This window comes from Cryptomeria japonica, chromosome 4 (assembly GCF_030272615.1).
Source record: "Cryptomeria japonica chromosome 4, Sugi_1.0, whole genome shotgun sequence".
NCBI lineage: Eukaryota > Viridiplantae > Streptophyta > Pinopsida > Cupressales > Cupressaceae > Cryptomeria > Cryptomeria japonica.
Genome location: NC_081408.1, coordinates 746,440,567 through 746,461,771, shown reverse-complemented (window position 1 = coordinate 746,461,771; position 21,205 = coordinate 746,440,567). Strand labels below are relative to the sequence as shown.

At 38.9% G+C, this 21,205-nt stretch overlaps 1 protein-coding gene across 3 annotated transcripts in view; it reads right to left on the bottom strand.

Moving 5' to 3' along the window:
- The window catches only part of LOC131076663 (uncharacterized), a 144,785-nt gene that overhangs the window by 22,790 nt on the left and 100,790 nt on the right, over nt 1–21,205 (bottom strand). For 2 of the 3 annotated variants that reach the window (XR_009372380.1, XM_059220129.1), the window contains exons 4-6: nt 3,509–3,632; nt 3,293–3,423; nt 3,014–3,152 (exon numbers count right to left, since the gene is read on the bottom strand). Coding sequence is in view for 2 of the 3 variants with exons in the window: in XM_059220129.1 (XP_059076112.1) it covers nt 3,033–3,152; nt 3,293–3,423; nt 3,509–3,632 (375 nt within the window). In the remaining variant the exon portion in view is untranslated. The remainder of the gene's footprint in view (nt 1–3,013; nt 3,153–3,292; nt 3,424–3,508; nt 3,633–21,205) is intronic. The other variant, XM_059220130.1, reaches the window with a different exon arrangement.

Genomic DNA, 21,205 nt, shown 5'->3' with positions numbered 1-21,205 from the left:
AGATTTGGGGTATTTCCACCCCAATTTGTCCGCAAACAGTCTACCAAAAAAAAATTGAAGAGTCAGAAAGACAAGTCAAAACATATTTGATCAAATTATCAATACTAATAGTTGTGAAGTTGTAAATTTGAAAATTTTAACTTGTAAGATGCATATGATAGACTCCATAGCTCTGAAGAGAAGAGATTGCCCTTTGATTCTCTATAATTTTGCAATTCATTGACAAAGAGGTCTTTCACCTCAACCTCAGGTGTCATCCTCTAAATACATGTAGTGAGGCCCTCCATAACCTTTGCACTAGAATCTCAGAATAACAAATGAGGGTTGAGGAAGTACCCTATTGCATGGATGGGTTGGAGTTGATTTTTCTGTCTCCTATTAATAATCTCCAATAATGGGATCAAATTTGAGGTGGTCCCCCTTTTAATATTTTTTGATAGACTCCTTGGTCCTATCCATGGCCTTATAAAGATGCCCCATTGGGTTTTGTTCCCCATCAACCAAGCATAGAACTCTAACCAAGGGCTCCGACACTTACAATTTAACAATATAAAAAGATTAAAGTTACAAGTTTATAATGAAAGACTCAAATTAAAAAATTTAAATATTCAATTTCAATTTAAATTCAAAGTTTTGAAGTTACCTTCACAATCTCTGTAGCTCTTTGTGGAAATAAGTTGCAGACTATGAATGCAACATTCTCTCCTTCAGGATTCTTCAAATAAGTTGAATCTAGCCATGCTTGAGTCAAACATTTGTTTCAAATCCGTCAACAAACCAAGAATGCTTTGCAACATTAAGACAATCATAGCAAACCTTGTGACACCTAATCTTACCAGCTCTTTCGCTTGGGTGTGGTCTCTCATCAAGTGAAGAACGCAAGGGTGATTGTAGATAAATTTTGTGATCCTCCTTGCATCCTCTACAATTGGTGTCATCAAATCAAGTTTGCCTATGTACTCCAAAAGAAGGTCAAGGACATGTGCTGCACAAGGTGTCCAAAAAGTGTCTTGTGTTTCTCAACTCCATGAAAACTTGCTCCAACAATAGAGCCAAAGTTTTTGCATTTTTCACTTTGTTGGAGGCATCCACCGATTTCAAGAATATCACATCATTTTTGCAACCAACCAAAAAAGTAATGTTGGTGCAGTTTTTCTCATCCTTCTGCCCATCAAAAAGAATAGTGAAGCCATATTTTTCCCATTCCTTTCTTTGCTCTTCCACCACTTCTCTTTCCCTATCTTTGCTCCAGATGTGTTTCTGTGCACAAAAAAATTGTGTAGGCACTAATGTTGGTGCTCTAATAGAAGTAGATGAAGTGGTGCCCATGGTGGTGATGGATTTGGTTTGGATACGTGGGCCACGAAGAGAACCCACTATTCTTTGAAGTGCATCTTCATCTAATTAAAGGTTGACTTGAGCACCTTGAGAAGCAGCTAAGGGTGCTGCCATGGCTTGCCTTGCCCTCTCCTTTTACAATTTTTTCTCTTCTGCGGCTGCAAGTGTGACATTCATTTCTCTTTTTATTTCCTCCATGGTCCCATCACAAATCCTGACATCGTGACGAGTGATGCCTACAAGGTGGTATTTGAGGCAGGTTAAGCTCCCATGAAATACTTTTTCACATTTAATGTAAAAAACTGACCCAGGTTTTGGTCCCTGATAGGCATACTTCCAAGCAAGATCTTTAGCTCTTGCAAGACAAGCACCTACAAATGATGGTGGCAGCACCAATAGGGTAGAGCTTGAAGCTGAACCAGATGTAAAACCTTCTCTATTTGCCATTATAAAAAACATAACAAACAAAATAAATTAGTTTAAATCTATATACATTAGTTGAAATCAATAAAAAATAATCTAATCTAAGATTCTAAATACATAACAAACAATATAAATAAGTTTTAAAAAAATAGGTAGGGTTTGAAAAAAACTGTGAAAACAATGAAAAAATTAAAAAAAATGTCAAAAAAGGTGATGAATCTTGTTCTTTGCAATCTAAATCTATTTAGCGTACTTAGCTAATGCATTGATGATTTTTTATAAAACTAGATGCAGCAAAAAAGAAGTAAAAAGTTTAAAAAAACAAAGAAAAAAAATTAGGAAACCTACCTAGGAATACAATTTGCCTTTGAAATTCACTCAAAATCCACTCCGGATCTTCACTCCTTGGTGCAAAATCACTGCAAATGGTTTGGTAGAAGGTTGGGAGGTTTTTTTTGTTGGAGCAAATCAGCACACAAAATTAAATAAAATTTTCACTTTTTCTCTGGCCTTGGGCCTTTTATTTTCCTGCGGCCAAGTGTTTTTCATAGAAACTCAACAATTTTTGTGACACATTTTTTGGCTGAAAAATTCGGCAGGGGAAAAAACTCGCCAAGTAGTCCATTTATGGTTTCATATTCTGTGTGCTGGATTTATTACATGATTATCCAATGAAGTATCTAAGAAAATGTTACATCTGTGCAAGTTACATTATTGATGTAAAAGTTGGTAGGACAGAATCACCCCATCCAACTCATCAAGCTATTGTATGCAAACCAATATGTTAAAATTCTACCTCTTTAAGCGACTTTGTTCATGTCTATTTCAATGTGCTGGGAGAAAATAACTTGTGGTATTGGAGCTCGTAGTTAAAACAATTCAAAAGATATTAATTTGACCAACCAGTGCAAAATTGCCACATGCAATCCTAGAACTCAATGCCAACGTAAGTGTATACAAGCAAAATACAGTATCATCACTTAAACTGAGTGAATGTGGCCAGACTTGACAAAAAGCCCAATCTTATAAAGACATATTAAAGCAAAAATATATTATCCCATCTGAAATTTGGATAGAAGAATATCTTCCAAATTTTCAGAGTCTAGGATTAATAGTAAAATTGTTCTCAATTTAACAACAGACTTTCATTTTTTAGGAGATCAGTCAGCTGTAAGCCACAGTGCATGCCAAGGGGGTAAAGACATTTGGAAAATTGATTATTAATGTTAACATATTGAAAAATGATGTTTACCTGCAAATTACTAGTGTTGTTAAGACTCTAGAGTTAACTGCACACCATCCTTAAATGTGGTCAGATTGATACCAAGCAATTTAACCAATTTGCTAACATCCATCGATATGTCAGCAGGAGATGCAACACCTCGGTTCACCTATAAATAGTTTGCACCAATTATATTAATCATTTTGCTAAAATCCACGTGAACCTTAAGGAAAATTAAGCATTTGAACCTCCTAGGTATTTCACAAAAATGTTATTCAACTTTTAAATAAACTATTTGCATTGACTCACAGATGCTGCAGAAACAGATTTGATCTTTGAGCTGTCATATCCTCTCAGATCTGACACTACCTTTGCCATTTGTGCACGTGAAACTCTATCAGGTCCCCCTGCATTTAACAGGATCTGGATGCACTTGTCACCTGAAGGGACATGAACTGAGAACTTTTAGTGTGTCATTGCTATTTGTGATCCACTTTCAGCTTAAAATTTCCATGATTTACTGACCTGAGTCCCATTTTCTAATTAGAGATTCAATTACATTTATAATGTCCTTCACATAAATTGGGCACCGGAATTCATCACTGAAGAACTCAACCTCCTTGTCGCTAGAGAGAACACTGTCAATCCACTGCACACATCCGACCAAATGTCATTAATGATTAAAAATGAACCTAACAAGGTTCTTTAGTCAATAAAGATAAATTCATGCTACTGTGTTAGAATGGTGAACCCAACCCACGAACCCAAAGGGCAAAAAACATTTTGTCTGAATCCATGAACCGGGTTCGCGTGCCCAAACCTGAACCAGTAACTTAGGCCTCAAGCAATCCTCAGGAGTTTCATCCTTTGGATTGAATGCACATTAAAAATCAAAATGAGAATTTGAAAATGGAAGTTTGATTCACTTTTTTAGCTGCCTTCATTTGTTTTATAACCTCTTTTTTTACTAGGGCAGTGGCTTATGGTCTTAGGGAGTTGGTTTCTAGGGTGGCCACTTCTTGTCCCAGTATTTTAATATTAAATCAGATATTACAGGCTGGTGGCCACCTTTCTGCCCAATATTTCACTAAGATATAAGTGTTGGGCCTCAGTTGTTGCCCTTGATGTCAAAGACACACAAAGGCGCCACCACCAAGGCGCCACTTTGATTGGCACAGGTATTCAGTTGGTATGGTATTGACACACTTGGCATTGACTTGTTTGAGAATACATCTTTGGCACATGGCATTGAATTGTTTGAGAATACATATTTGGCACATGGCATTGTTTGGTTGGCATGATTTGGTTTCAGTGTTATGACAGGTGTCTTTCAGCAGTGATATGACAGTACTTACTTGATTTCAGTATGTACCACACTTGATTTGGTTTCAGTGATCATATTGTGCACATGTATGACAATGCTTTTTAATGATGGTACTCATTCATAGGGTAACTTGATTTCTATATGGTTACAGTGTAGTACTAAGTTGACATGATATCACCTTCTTCCTTGCATACATTTGATATATGGTTACAGTGGTTCTTGATGAAATTGGGTATCCAGTGTGCACAGGACAGGAATACAGGTTCATTGATCATCTGCATAGACATCTCTATTATTTGATATCCTATGCATCCTTGAATCCTTGTCATTTATAAGATTCATGTATTATACATCTTGGTAATTAATAAGGGATTAATATCTTATCAACATTTTGATTGTTAAGATATTAATGACTTATTATATACAAAGTGGATAAGATATTAATCTAAGTTACCCTGAGTTTCCGGGACGGGGGGACGGAATTTTTTTTGCCAATTTTGGGGATGGCGGGGGGATGGCAAAGGGGACGCCTATATAAAATATAGGGAAAATTTATAATATATAGGGAAGTTCTAAATGTTCATATGAAAACATGGATAAAGCATGCATATATACATTATACTCATATGAAAACATGGATAAAGCAGCTATATGTACATTATAGAACCTTAAAATACCACATTTGTGTTCAAAATTCGTTGTCAATACTCAATAGTCAACATACATTCATAATTCAGAATTCATTGTCAATACTCAATATGCATTCATAATTGAAAATTCATTGTCAATATGCCATCACTTGTTTGATTTGTTGAAAATTTGACTGCTCTGCTTAAACAATTATCACTGGAAATAATTGTTTTTATCGCCCGTATCGTATATCCTTCCCTTTTAAATATATGAATATCATATGGTAAGAGATGAAATATTTGTATCGTCCCCATCCGTCCCCGGGACGTATAGACGTCCCCTCCAAATTCTAGCAATTTGGGGATGGGGGGGGAAACGTCCCCTGGCTGTCCCCAAGTTCCTGAAACGTCCCCGGGACTGGGACACGGGTTTTTAGGCCAGGGACATGTCCCCAGGTTTCCTTGATATTAATAGGTTACTATATGCAAGGTTAATAATGTCAAAGGTTTGAGAAAATCTTATAACCATAGTGCAAAAGGTGCCAAGATATGATGCGTGGTAATAATAATGGTTTTGACCTTAAGCATGAATCTAAATACTTATTATGAGTATCGGCATACAGCATTGCTATTGAAAGGTCTACATTCGAATCAATTACATTATGTAAAGGCATCGACATTGGTCGGCATGATTTCATCAAAGGCTTTAATAAAACATAGACACCGAAGATATTATGTTTGAAAGACATTAACGAAGGTTGTTTGATTGTTGATCTTCAAACCCTAGCTGTGGCGTGCTAGGGCACGGAGGGTTCTTGCGTATCTGGAGCAGTTTTTGGAGCTACTCATTGGACTGAGACAGTTACATGACTTTGACTGAGATGGCAGCAAGGTGTGGTGACTGTGATGGTTATCTTTCGGGTGACATTGGTTCGTTCTTTCTGGTAATTTGTTTCAAACCCTATATCACTGTTGTTTTCTTGACAGGTAAAGTGGACAGAATAGTAGCTTATGAAAGTATCTTTCATACATACTCTGCAAAACTGAACAAGTTGTTAAAAAATCTGGTTTTTCCTCCTATTATTTCAGTTATGGAAACGATTTGGAAATCGGTTTTTTGCATAATCATTATTATAAAAAGGTTTTAAAAAAAAAAGACAGTGGGTTTGGTTACAGAGAGGAAATTTATATTTGAAGCACATCTTTCTCAGAAAAGTTTTTATTGTTTTTGGGTGTTGCAATTTTGTGAAAAAGATGTACTCGGGTCTTAAAGATTATCTTTTACATTGAGGGTTTGATAGCATATCTGAAAAAGTAACAGTTGGGGTGTATGCATTACTCTGTGCAGATCAATCTGATCATTTTGCTGATAACAAAGCATTGCATGATGTTGTTCATTACATGCATTGTTCTGTATGAACAATTTGGTCGTGTTGCTTAAAACAGAGCTTTTGTATTGTGATATATATATTTATTTTTGTTTCTGAATCTCAAACTTGATGAGATTGTCAGAAAATGTTTCAAAATGATACAGAGATGAAACTCTGTTTTTGTACAAACTGAACATTATAGTGAACTTGATTGTGTGAATGCCAGTGAAGCACATTTAACTTTCAGTGAGAAATTATTCAGCCAGTGAGGCCTTTGTAAACAGTAATTATGCATATTAAGCCAGTGAGGCATTTTTGAGTGGTTTTTATTCCCCATGAGGGTTTTCCACTCAAGAAATCATTGTGTTATCTCTTGAGGACTTTGTGCTTTACATTATGATCATTCAGTTTCAGTATATCTGCTGTTATAAACTCATGATCATGTGCAATTTTGATACATTCTTTAAAAAGTTGAACCAAGCTTGTATTTGCTTAAGAACGCTGATTCAACAAACCCCCCCCCACCCCACCCTTCCCTGCCCTCTCAGTGTTCACAATACTTCAACAATAAGATATGATAGACCATCCATCTTTTTTTCAATTCTTTTATTACTTTTTCTATCTTTTTTGCTACCTATAATATTTACAATATTTTAATATTTCTTTCCAACTCCCTGGGAAGGGAAACATGACAAACCTCCCTTCAGAAAATTGCTTGCTGCCAAGCAATGCAAATTTGGACGCCCAAAGATTTCCACACCCTCCCAAGTAGCATCTTCTTTGGGAAGATTCCTCCATCTCAAAAAACACATCTATAATGGCTTTGTTTCTTAATTTCCTTTTCTTAATGTCCACAATAGTTTCGAGCTCAAGAATTAATTTTCCCTCACCATCCTGTTGTGACCATTTCACACATCGCCCCATTTAAAATGGGGACCCCCTTTTTTTTTTTTTGCTCATTTTTCGCTCGCCTTTCGCTTCGTTTTTTTAGGGTTTTGTTAGTCAGTCAATTGTCTGGATTTAGGGTCAAGCCTTAGGGTTTTAATTGTCGTCTTTTCAGGCCAGAATCCAGTCAGTTTTGAGAGCTGTTTGAGCCTCCTTTCGTAAGATGCAAATTTTGAATGAAATAAATTCGCCAGAATGGTCTATTTTCAATTGGAAATTTTGAGTGCAGAGCTTAAATTTGTCTAAGTGTTGAAGAGGAAATGTGAATTTTTGTCCAATTGAGTAATTTTGACCAAATTTTGACCTTTTTGATTTTTGATCCCGGGCATTGGAAATGATTTGTTTTGCCTCGTGAATTGATTAAACTTGTGAAATCATGTTATTTTGGCCTGTAGGAGCAAAATCGCTCCTGTCCCTCAGTGAAGGACCGGAGCTCGTTTTCAAATATCTTACTGTCCCTGCAGAGTCAAGATGAATTTCGAATTAAAAGTGATGAAGGAAGGCGTGATCTTTCCGTTGAATATAAATTGAAGAATTTCACGAACACGGAAATGCCTCAGGGAAGAAGTTCGCTCCTGTCCCTCAGTGAAGGACCGGAGCTTAAAATCAAATATTGCTTTGTCCTTGCAGGATTTTAACGACTTGATGATTTGAAAAGGTCCAAGGAAAGATGTTTTATCAAATGAATATAACTTGAAGTGCCGTCTTAAAGGAGAATGACTCAAAATGTAAAAATCGCTCCTGTCCCTCAGCCAGGGACCAGGGCGAAGTTCTTTGTAGCTCCCGTCCCTCTCCAAGGGACCAGAGCGAAGTTCTTCATAGGGCACGCACTGGGCAAAGATCAAGTCAGTTTTACGTTCAAAGGCAAGAAAAGAGGTGAGTTGAACCCGTTGAAGATAAATTGAAGATTATGAAACGTCAACAAGGGACCTAAATGCCCAAGTTCGCTCCTGTCCCTCAGGCAGGGACCAGAGCGATTTTTGTCTTAGACAAATTTCTTGCCAAGTTACAATGAATTCCAAGGCATGGATGAGTGGAAAGGTACATTATGAATTCGTTGAAGATAATTTTTGAAGGTGATAAAGCGAAATGAAGCCTACAGGACCAAGATCGCTCCTGTCCCTCTCCAAGGGACCAGGGCGATATGATGATTATGATGCCTTTTCCTCCAAGTTCAAGGCACTCCAAGACAAAGTACAAGGTGGCAAGGATGTTTTAAGGCATCTCAATGAAGGACGAAGTATCCAAAGTCGCCTATGTTGAAGGAATTACACCAAGACCCTTAGTTCGCTCCTGTCCCTCAGGAAGGGACCAAAGCGAAATTTGTATAAAGGCATGAATTTTGAAAATTTGCCAAGTACCAAGTGGCTAAGAGGGATCGAGGGACTTTATTTTACATTATGAAAGTAATGGCAAGTTGGTCGAAACAAGGACAAGCTCAAAATACCTAAGTTCGCTCCTGTCCCTCAGGAAGGGACCAAAGCGATATTGATTATATTGGCCAATTCATGCAAAAATCACGTTAAGTCAGGGTTATGCAAGATCATACAAGGTCAAAGGTGTCTTTTGAAGATGATATGCAAGGGTTTTGAACATCAAAATGTTAGCAATTGAGCCAAGGAAGCTATATCGCTCCTGTCCTTTGGACAAGGACCAAGGCGATTTTCATTAAAACACTCATGCTCCTTCAAAATCAAGACAATGCAAGGATAGGCGAGGTAAAGAACACCATTTGGAAAGCAATGAACGAAGAACAAAGATCAAAAGTTTGCCAATTCGAGCCAGGACATAAGGATCGCTCTTGTCCCTCTCCAAGGGACCAGGGCGATATTTGCTAAGTTACTAGTTATCCTTCGAAGATCACGTTAAAACAAAGTTGCAAAGGGTTTGAGACGTCTTTTGAAAGGTGATGAACGTGGAGTTAAAATCAAGAACGAAGTATTTTAAGCTAGAAGACAAGGATCGCTCCTGTCCCTCTCCAAGGGACAAGGGCGATGATCCTTCCAAACGTCTAAATGCCTTGTAAAATTCAAGTGGAACAAGTACGGAATGAAGAAACAAGGTTATTATTCGCCTCGTGATGGAAATTTGAGATTGAAGATGCAAGATCTAAGTGAAAACATCTAGATCGCTCCTGTCCCTCTCCTAGGGACCAGGGCGATAATGGTCATGAGATGCATTTATTCACACATGCAAGACACTCAAGCTCAAAGGACCCAACAAAAATACCGATTTGAACGTAAGGATGGGGACTTTGAACGTCGAAATTGCAAGAATCAAGACCCAATCGATGGATCGCTCCTGTCCCTCAGTAAGGGACCAGGGCGATGAGGTATGTATTGTTCATCTTCAAAAGTTTTGGCACTCAAGCACACATTTTTGAATTTATTTAAATGCTAAAATTCGATAAAGTTTGAAAATCCAATTAAAATGGCATTTAATATTTGCGCTTGGTATTAATTAATTATTTTGCCTTGTAAAAAATCGAAATTTATTTATTTAAATAATAAAGGCATTTAATTAATTATTTATTAATTAAATAAAAAATCAAAGGGAGCGCTTGGTATTTTATTGTTTTATGAAGGTCGGCCCTTGTTATTTATTTAAAAATCGTTTAATTGCCTTATTTTTTTACAAAAGTCGGCCTATATGGAGATAAGAGGTAAGCGCTATAAAAGGAGGGTGAAAATCTTCATTTTCACATTATCATTTTTTTTTGCCATTTCACATGCGATTTGGAAGACAAAGGGAGAAGTGCGAAATTGAGTTCAAGTGCGAATTTCATTTCAAGTTAGGAGGTGCGAATTTCTATCCAAAGGAAGGTGCAAATATTATCCAAGGAGGTGCGAACTTGAAGTTTACATTTGAGCGAACTTGGAGATCACGTCAAAGACTTGAAGGGTGGTGAAATTGACAAGAGGAACGTTGCTTTGAAGATCACATCAAGGACATATCAAAGGTGGCGAGGTTGATATTTTGAAGAAGAAATCACGTTGAAGAGAGATCTAACGTCAATTTTGCCTAGGCGATTTTTATTCAATTTTGCATTCTAGAGTTAGCTCTCAAGTTGAGGTATGGCGATATTGGTTTTACTGTTTTAATTTTGAATTTTAGATCGTCATAGCTTAAATTTTGAAATTTTGAATTTTGAATTCCTAGCTCGATCGTTTTTTAGGAAATGATAACTCAAAGACTTATCATGATGTTTCCTAAAAAATTTATCTCTCTAATCTATGTTATTCATTGCAAAATCTAGTTTCTCATTATGAAATGTTGTGTAGGTATGGCAACCCCGAAGGCGGGAGCATCCACCAGTCGTTCAACCCTCATGAAAGAAGATCAGAAGACCGAAGAAGTGGAGACTAAGATCGTGTCGAAGTGGAGCAACATTGGAGATACCAACTTAGGCAACTTCAGCACGAAGAAGTTTCGAGAGGTCCCTTATATTGGCAAGCCATCACCTGTCGCCTGGAGAATAATCGAAAGTGGCATCATTAAGGCGGCCGGCTTTCCTCCAGCTGTTCAGTGCCATGAGTTGATGATCGAGTGTGCTCGTCACTATGATCCACAGTCCAGAACGATCGTGTCCAATGAGGGAAACACTTTGGTGTACCTTTCAGAGGAAGCTATAAGTGAAGCTTTCCATCTTCCAGAGCACAGGGACATGATATACAAGAGCATAGAAGGAGCCAGGTCTATGTACGAAGATGATCCAGATGCTTGTTTAAGCATTATCAATAAGAACTGGTTACTTAAGAGCCGTCCCCATCTAAGCAAGATCCCGAACACACCTCACAGGATTGATTTTCAGGAGGAGTACAGAGATTTGATTACAATGCTCAACCGAGTCACAGGAGCCCCTCAGGGCTTCTATTTTGAGAGGTGGATGTTTTACTTCATTCAGGTGATTGTTCAAGGGAAAGGTACGATACATTGGGCTAGAATGATTAGCCATTGCTTAGACGTACAGTTGAGGAGACTCAAGGCTACCAAGTCCTTCCACATGAGTTCATACGCCATCTATGCCTTGATTAGGAGTTTTGAGTACGCAGGACTACCTCACAGAGGAGTGATTGGAAGAGGACCCGGCGAGGTCAGAGCTTGTGATTCCTATGCCCACTTGCATCATCCGCCAGGAAGCAACTACAAGCTAGTTAATGATACCTTCACGATGAACATCACAAGGACGTTGCAAGGTGGGATTCACAACAGATTATCTCAAGATGCATAGGAATTGGTAAAAAGGTACGGTGCTTGGTTTATCCAATTTCCGAAGTTTACTTATATCAGAGTTCATGGATGTCCTTTACCTCCATACATGTTGCCGAGATATCCGACAGACAGAATTGTGTTACTTGAAGTAACAAGACAGTTAGCAGCATATGCGAAGGCATTCAGACACAGACATCAGAATGGAGTTCCAGTACCTATCATTTTGGGCAATTCAGTTGAGGTATGTCCTAATGCTTTAGCTATGGATGACGCAGAGAAAGAGTTAGCCTTGTATTCTTTTTCAACCTTTGCTTTGAGAGAAAGCTTTGATCCACATGGACATTTAGAGGAGACAGTCGGCAGAAAGTTTAAGCATGAGTACCAAATTGAAGATTTTATGATGAATCTCTTAGATGATCTTGAAGTGAAACGAAAAATGCATTCTAGATTGCCTTTGGATTTCATCAGGAAATGCAAGATTTACAGAGTGGTCGACCAAGCTCAGGACAGTGGCAGACATATCCAGTCATCATATGATCGAGAAAGCAAATCAGTAAGGTTAGATTGGAATGAGCCCGAGGTCGTGGATCTAGATACTTTGATGGCACCAGTCTTGTCTTGTACTCGCAGATGGGTTGACGTACAGCATCAGAAGTTGAGAGAACAAGGTATAGCTATGACTTTCACTTTGGAAGAGAAACCAGCCGAAGGTGGAGCTAGTGTGAGTGAAGGCAATCCTAATCCTAGAAATTCAGGTGAAGGTAACCTTCGATGTGCCAGTGAGGGCAATCTCCATCCAAGAGGTTCGAAGAGGAAAGAGAGACCTGGAAAGGGGGAATCTTCCAAGAGGAAACAAGAGGCCAACAGAGATCGATCATCCGGTACTTTCTCTAGACCAGAGAAGAGGACACTTCAAGTGGAAGAATCCATGGAGTCGATGGTACAGAACGACAGGCAGGAAGAAGGACAGGCACAGCAAGGGTCACCAGATGGATCTCTCCAAGATTATGAGCTAGATGAAGATAAAGAGGACAACGAAATGACATCTCCTCCCAGACAAGAAGAAATAATACATAAGGAAATTCAAGTTCAAGAGACAAGATCGGCTATCCCAGATTGGTTGAAGGAAAGATTAACCAAGGTGATCGTAGTAGAGGACGAAGACAATGCAATTGATTTAGAGAGCCTTGTTGGACGCTCACACGAAGTAACAGAAAAGAGGAAGGCTACCAAGATGTCCAAGATGATTCGAGATGAGACTGGATCCAGAAAACTGCAGATAGCTACACCGGCAGTAGACAAATATGAAGGTGAGATCTTAGCAGAGGAATATGATATACAGACATTTGAGCTAGGACCATCCACAGCAGAGCAGACATTGGATGATGCCACCGATTCATTTAAAGCATTGAAAGACAAGCTTAGAGAAGAAATGGAGAAGAATAGAAAGCTTGAGAGAGAGAGAGGTGCATGGAGGACATATTTCAGTCACATCAATGAACCTTTGGGACGTCAGGATCCAGCTAGATCACCAGTGCAGGCACTTCCACTTCAATCAATCAATGAGGCAGAAAGATTCAGGAATATGGTTCAACGTACAAGTAATTGGATGGATAGATCTCATACAGTGGCCATAGAGTTTGTAACAAGGATGATGAAGATTATTCATCAAGCTATCCAGGTTCTTGAGATAATCCACAATTTGATGATAACAGTAGCCGCATTTGCCCATACCAAAGATGTTATCATTCCTGTCTTGAAAGTAATTAGACACACATCAAGGAAGGTCTTAGCGCAAGAAAAGATCATGGATGGAGGACCTCACAGTTTGCTTCAGTGGTCAACCTTACTCCATATGAAGAGTGTTCTCTTTGAGGACATCAGTACTAAATGTAGCCAAGTTGAGGAGGTGATCAATCCGATCCAGGACAGAGTATTTGAGGTACTTCGTACCATTCTTGGCAGAAGGATCGAGGTTGAGACAGATGTGGATATGCAGGAATTAGAGGATAGAATCAAGGTCATCTTTTGCAAGGACGCTAATGTTACAGATGAGCAATATGATCAGATGTTTGCCACCATGCTCCTGATTGAAAGAACAAAGGAACTTGAACCTACTTGGGACGCAGCTCTTCTAGATGCATTCGATCAGGTCATCCACTTGGAAGAGAGTATGAAGAATCTTCCCGAGATTCCAATTGCAGAAATCGAAGGAATCGTCTCTAGATTCATTGCATATGCCAAAAAAGAACATTGGAAAGGGAATAAGATTCTAGATGAAAGGTTGTTATAGATGACATGGCATCTTATTTGTCATTGGTTTATGTCTCCTAGGTTTTTGTGCCAAATTTAATATTTGGCTATGCATTTAATATTGTTCAGTAAAAAGGAGGCCATTTGTAACAAACCCTAATTAGGGTTTAGGTGTCATGATCTTGACCGTTGATCTACTTTCAATCTGGACCTTTCATTGTAATTGAGGATGCTATTTATACCCTCATTTTTCATTTCATTTGTAACTAGAGTAATAGTTAGATATCAAAGAGATAGTTGAGAGATTAGAGAGATTAAAATTAGAAGCAATTTTACTTTTGTAGCAAGATTGAGTTTTGAAGAGAGGAATTCAAGCAATTGTTGTATATGATGACTTGGAAATCAATGAAATATTGAAGTTATGGTGTTTTGTTGCAACTTTTTTGGTTATCTTCATGGTTGTTCAATTTACTTGAATCATGCTCAATCAAAGTAGTGTGTTAGTTTGAAGGACATAGTGTGAAACTTGATCTTTGGTAGGATTCGTAATCCAAACCACTAGCTTCTTGCTGATTGTAGGAACGCCTTGCGTGGTCGACTGGATATACTTGAATCACTTTACCTTCAATCATTATTGCATCTTGGATATGTACCTTCGTGGTAGTGTCTTTGATCTTTGATGTATTGAAAATCATTTTGTTACCTTAGAAGATCGCACTAATTTCAATTGAGTTGTTATCTTATGGCAAAATTGAAGTTGGTTGAATCTTGCCAAGTCTTGTTCACACGAAGTCATTCTTAGGGTTAGATTAGATTAGACCCCCTGAAAACCCTACTCTTTTGTTATTTTTTGAAAGTTTCTTTAGTTTAGTAAAATCTTGAACTTTCGGAAGCGTAAGACCCCTTGAAGGATACAGCAAATCACATCATACCGCTGGAAGCTTGTCCACACGTAGAGACCCTACTAACCAGAACCTTGGAGTCATCCTAACTGATCCTTTATGCGAATCTTCAGCAGTTAGAGGCTTTTTTTCAAGAGAGGATAAGATGCCTATTGGTATTTTATTCTGTGTATGATGGTGTACAAAATACACGTCAACACATCCAAAGGTGGTAAAATTGTATAGGGCACAAGGTGTTGTCCAATCACCCACTTCGGGCAAGATAGATGGTAGACAATATAAATTTTGCATTCTTCTAGTAATTCTAGCTCATAAGCCATAACTCCAACTCTTTATACAATCCTATTTGGTCCATTAAAGCATGGTTTGTGCTTTTCCTCTTCATTGATTTAGAGAGATGCCTGCTTGTAAGGCTGCGATCTTAGAAAAACCACATCCCCTACTTCATAAGTTCTCTAATTTCTTTGTTGCTATGCCCCTAACCCTTGAGTGTGTATTGGGCTATGAGTAGCTCACTTGTGGCTGCCTTAACTCTTACAAAAGTTACATATTGATTATTATAATCATATATGGGTATTTAGGTCATCCAAGGAGATATAGTTAAGTATATAAGTTGGTATGGGTGCCAGTCAGGACATAATTAGGTATATATAGGAGTTAGTGCCTAGTTATTAGCATCATGTTGAATATTGTGTTCTAGGAGTTATCCCCCTCAAAGTGGCATATTTTTTTATCAGTAAGGGGCAACACTAGGAACATTTGTTGCATTTGAGACAAGTTTTGCAGACGTTGAGAAGAAAAGTTGCTGATAAATATCAAGAAGTGTACTTTCATGAAGGATGAGTTCGTCTATTTGGGATTTGTGATATCTAAGGATGGTTTGAAGATGGAGCTTGAGAAAGTAAAAGCAATTGTTGAGTGGCCTACACCGGAAAGCATTGGAGAGGTAAGATCATTTCATGGATTGGCTAGTTTTTACCGGAAGTTCATCAGAAATTTCAGTTCAGTTTGTAACCCTATGACTAAGACCATGAGAGGAGATCGGAAGGAATTCAAGTGGACCACCGAAGCAAACAAAACTTTTGAACTATTGAAGCAGAAAGTGACTGAGCAGCCTATGTTAGCTTTACCGGATTTCAATAAAGTATTTCAAGTGGATTGTGATGCAAGTGGAACAGCAATAGGAGCAGTTTTGAGTCAGGAAGGGAGAGCAGTAGCTTATTTCAGTGAGAAATTGAATGATGCTCGAAGGAGATATTCGGTGTATGATCAAGAGTTTTATGCCATAGTTCAAGCCTTGAAGAAGTGGACACATTACCTGTTGCATAAGGAGTTTGTGTTGTATACAGATCATCAAGCTTTGTAGTATTTGAACAGTCAGAGTAAGTTGAATCAGAGACATGTGAGCTAGGTAGAATTTTTGCAGAGTTACACCTTTGTGTTGAAGCATAGAAGTGGAAAAACTAACAAAGTTGCTGATGCATTGAATAGGAGGAGAAATTTGCTAACAAAGATGAGAGTGACAGTATTAGGATTTTAAGAATTGAAGACTTGTACGATGATGACCCGGATTTTGCAGAACCTTGGAAAGCATGTAGAGAACCGGTTATGGTAAATAGAAGCAAGTGGCTACATTACTTCATTCAAGATGGGATGTTATTTAGAGGAGTTCAGTTGTGCATACCTAAGAGTTCTATGAGGGAGAATCTGATAAAGGAGAAACACAATGGACGATTAGCTGGACATTTTGGTATTGACAAAACAGTAGCATTGGTGAGTGAGCGGTACTTTTGGCCTCAAATTCATAAGGAAGTTAAGAAATATGTGCAAAGTTGTAGAGTTTCTCAAGTTGCAAAGGGTAGTAGTCAGAATGTGGGATTGTATAAACCTTTGATAGTATCGGTAAGACCTTGGGAGGATATACGCATAGATTTTATACTTGGATTGCCTAAAACACCGAGAGGGAATGATTCTATATTTGTGGTAGTGGATAGATTCTCGAAGATGACTCATTTCATACCTTGTAAGAAGACATTGGATGCATTACATGTCGCAAAACTATTTTTCAAGGAAGTAGTGAGCTTGCATGGATTACCTAAGAGCATAGTTTCAGACAGAGACACTAAATTTGTTGGCTATTTTTGGAGAACACTTTGGAAGAAGATGAAGACAGATTTGAAGTTCAGTTCTACTTTTCATCCATAGATTGATGGACAGACACAAGTAGTTAACTGGATCTTGGGAAATTCGTTGAGATGTTTAGTTGGAGATAAAATTGGAAGTTGGGATTTGATCCTTGCATAAGTAGAGTTTGCCTACAACAATTCAGTAAATAGGAGTACCGGAAGAACACCTATTGAGATTGTTACCGGAGTGCATCCTAGAGGTATATCAAAATTAAGAGATATTAGCAACGAATACTAGAGAAGTTCAGAAGCAGAAGATTTTGCTGATCACATGGCAGCCTTGCATATTCAGGTTAACCAGCATGTGGAGGACATGGCAGCCATTTCTTGATCGTCATTGTGAGCAATTTAGGTGATACTGGGAATTTCGCTCTAGACCCTTTGGAAGGGTCAGGAGCGATTTTCAAGTTTTGAGCATGTTCCTCCATCCTTTCAACTTCAATTCTCCTCCAAGACTAAGGACACATTGCCTCACTCCTATCTAGGCCATAAAAATCAAAATTTTAACTTGTCTTGCAAAGAAAGTAGGTGATTCTAGGATTTTCGCTCTGGACCCTTTGGAAGGGTCAGGAGCGAAATCCTTGGTTTGGGCTAATTTCCATCATTTTCAACACCAACTAACTTCAAAAGGCAAGAACATGTCTCCTCGCACCCATCCAAGCCATGAAAACCTAACATTTGACTAGACTTGCAAGGAAAATAGGTGGTTTTAAGATTTTCGCTCTCGACCCTTTGGAAGGGTCAGGAGCAAAAATCACTTTTTGGCTCAATTCCTTCAAGTTTGATAATCATTGCTAAGTCAAAGTCATTCCTGAGGACCTCTCCATCAAAACTCACCCTAGTCAGCACTTGGCTTGGCACAAAATTGGGAAAAAAGGTGATTTAGAGAAAATTCGCTCTGGACCCTTTGGAATGGTCAGGAGCGAATTTCTTAATTTAGGCTTATTCTTCCATCATTTCAAGTTGCATTCACCTCAAAAGGCTAGAAAACACTTCTCCTCTCACGTCCAACCCAAGTTTAACTTGATTTTGCAAGGCAAAATAGGTGATTGAAGGATTTTCGCCCTGGACCCTTTGGAAGGGTCAGGAGCGAATTTCTTCTTCTGGCCTAAAATCATCACTTCTGGAGACAACCATCGATTAAGGGCAATCACAAGGGCATCTTTTACCTTGGTCTAGGCATAGCTTAGCATAAATTTGAAAGGAATAGGTAGATTTTAGGATTTTCGCTCTGGACCCTTTGGAAGGGTCAAGAGCGAAAATCTTGTTTTAGGGCTATTTTGCCATCCTTTCAACTTCAAATCTCCTCCAAGGCATAGAACATCTTGTCTTACTCCTCTCTAGGGTATAAAAACCAAAATCTTGTCTTGATTTGCAAAGAAAAAGGGGAATCTTAGAAATTTCGCTCTGGACCCTTTAGAAGGGTCAAGAGCGAAATTTTCATTAGGCTTCAAAACTTGCATTCTTGGCAACCAAAATCCACTCTAAGGCAATCCAAATGCCTTCTCACACCCTTGTCCAAGCTTGGCTTTGCTCAAATTTTGGAAAAAAGATGGTTTTAAGGACTTTTGCTCTGGACCCTTTGGAAGGGTCAGGAGCGAAAATCACTTCTAGGCTCAATTCCTTCATCTTTCATGGTTTCTAGCAACTTAAAGTCACTCTCAGGGGCAACTTCTCCTTGAATTTACCTTAGCCCACACTTGATCTAGCAAAAAATTGATAGCAAAGAGAGGTTTTGAGAAAATTCGCTCTGGACCCTTTGGAAGGGTCAGGAGCGAAAATCTCAGTCTTGACCCAAAATCATCATTCTTTCAACTTGAAACTTCTTTGCAAGGTAGAATCTCATCCTTCATTGCCCTAGGAACAAGGTTTCATGTCCAAGAAAGGTTAAAAAGTAGGCTTATAAGGAATTTCGCTCTAGACCCTTTGGAAGGGTCAGGAGCGAAATTTCCTTTCCTGGCTAAAATCCTTCATTTTCACAACTTCCAAACACTCTCAAAGGCAAGATCATGTCCATTTCCCCTTTCAACATGCTTTCGACATCACAATTTGGTCAAATAGGGAAGGAAATGAGGTCTAGGAGGATTTTCGCTCTGGACCCTTTGGAAGGGTCAGGAGCGAAAATCTTGATTTAGGCTTTAATTGCTCATTTTTCAAACTTCAGTCTTCTCCTGAAGGCAAATATAGATTGTTTTCCACTTGAGGAACCAGGTTTTAAGCCCATTCAAGGTAGCAAATGAGGATTATAGAGAATTTCGCACTGGACCCTTTGGAAGGGTTAGGAGCGAAATTCCTAATCTTGGCCAAAATCCTTCACATTTCTACATTCCATCACCTCAAAAGGCAGAGACATGTTATTTCCTTCCCAAATTCGCCCATGGAACAAGGTTGGTATCCAAAACAAGGGAGCAAATGAGGCTTATGAAGAATTTCGCTCTGGACCCTTTGGAAGGGTCAGGAGCGAAATTCCTCTCCCAGGCTAGAATCCATCATCCCAAGGTCTAAAATCTCTTCTCCAAGGCAAAGTTGCATCAAACCTTCTCAATTATGCCTCAAAAGTCTACAAACTTGGTCAAGCTAAGGAGAAAAATAGAGGAAATATGAATTTCGCTCTGGACCCTTTGGAAGGGTCAGGAGCAAAATTCACCTTGGACCATGATCCTGACTTCATTTTTTCGCATTTCTTCATTCAAACAAGTGCTTTTGCCTTCATTCAAGCCTAGGAATGCGTTAGTTCTAGGTTTTGGTCAAAGTAGAATGTCTTATGGAGAATTTCGCTCTGGAACCTTTGGAAGGGTCAGGGGCGAAATTCGCTTTGGACTCTCCGTCAGGATCATTTTATGGAATATAACATTTAAGTATAACTTTCTTATACTTTAAGTTATATTCCATATATACTTTTAGGATGTTTGAGAGTGGTTTCGGACCTCCAGGAGTTATATTGCAAAATCTAGTTTTTGGAGGATTCTTCAGTTTTCCAGACTTAGTCAAATTTCAGGATCAAGACATTCCAGACTTAACCAAATTTCAGGATCAAGGCATTCCAGACTTAGCCAAATTTCAGGGCATTTGAAGATCAGGATGACATTCCAAACTTCATCACTCACCAACTCAACCTAACTCAGACCTTCAAGGATGATACTCACTCACCAAGCAATACACAATTAGCAACAAGAGCAAAACCAGGGCCTAAGGAAGACTCTCAAAGAAACCCTAATTTTGGGGCCCCAAAGACTCACCTTGTCAAGCAAAGCCTACCATCCTATTGATCCCCTGGCGACACTCAAAATGCAAAGGCTAACAAACAAACCCTAAACACCTAGAAAGCAAACCCCAGAAAGCAAAAAAAGTAGGGGTCCCCATTTGCAATGGGGTGATGTGTGAATACATCACAACAGGTAGGTACACCGAAATTTGTGTCGTCATTGGTGAGTCAGGTACATTGAATCTGGACATGCTGAGGTGGACCAATCTGGTTAGAGGAATAGTGACTGGGATGCCACGTTGTCTGATGTTTGTGTTTGGTTGATCTCTTTGATACTCAATTTGATGATGCCGAGAAGCTAACTTTGATTAACTCTTCTGAAACTATCTGCTTCTTCAGTGTACCCTTGCACTGATTTTGGTTGATCCTCCTTCGTCCTTGATGTACTTGATGAATAGTGTACTTCCTTGACTCCCATGTGTCTGGTGAGGCCTCCTCACGGTCAAGTCACTCCTTCGCTAGTCGCATGTGGTTCCTTTGTGTGGCAGAATGAAGGTTTTGAAAATAGCTTGCAACTCCTTGAACACTTGAAGTCTTCCAATGCTTTTCCCAAACACTTGAAGTCTTCCTCTATGCATTTGGAGTGTCCTTGTTGATGATGGGACTGGAATAGGTCATCCTTGTCCTGACTCGATCTTCCTCCATCTGCAAAACAAACCAAAAGATGATTAAGCATACATAATATATTTATCCTTGCATGGCATTTCTTACCTTAAATCATCAAAAAGAAGGTAATAGAATGAAATTTGTTCAGGATCCTCTCCAAGGACAAGCCCTATAGAGAATTTCGCTCTGGACCCTTTGGAAAGGTCAGGAGCGATTTTTGTCAAATGCACAAATCTTGACCATTTCCTTCAAATCTCCAAGTCTAGACTTGTCCAAGGCATCCCCAAAGGATAAATAGGTTAGCTTCACATCAATCAATGCCCCAGGACTTCATCATTCATCAATTTGACCAATCCCAGACCCTCAAAGATGATATTCACTCACAAAGCTTCATTGACCTCCTCAAACTTAGACATGACATAACCTAGCAACAAGAGCAAAACTTGGTCTGAGGAAGGCTTTCAAAAAGACCCTAACCTGGACCACCTACTGACCCACCTTAACTCAAGCAGAGCCTGCTATCTTAATGA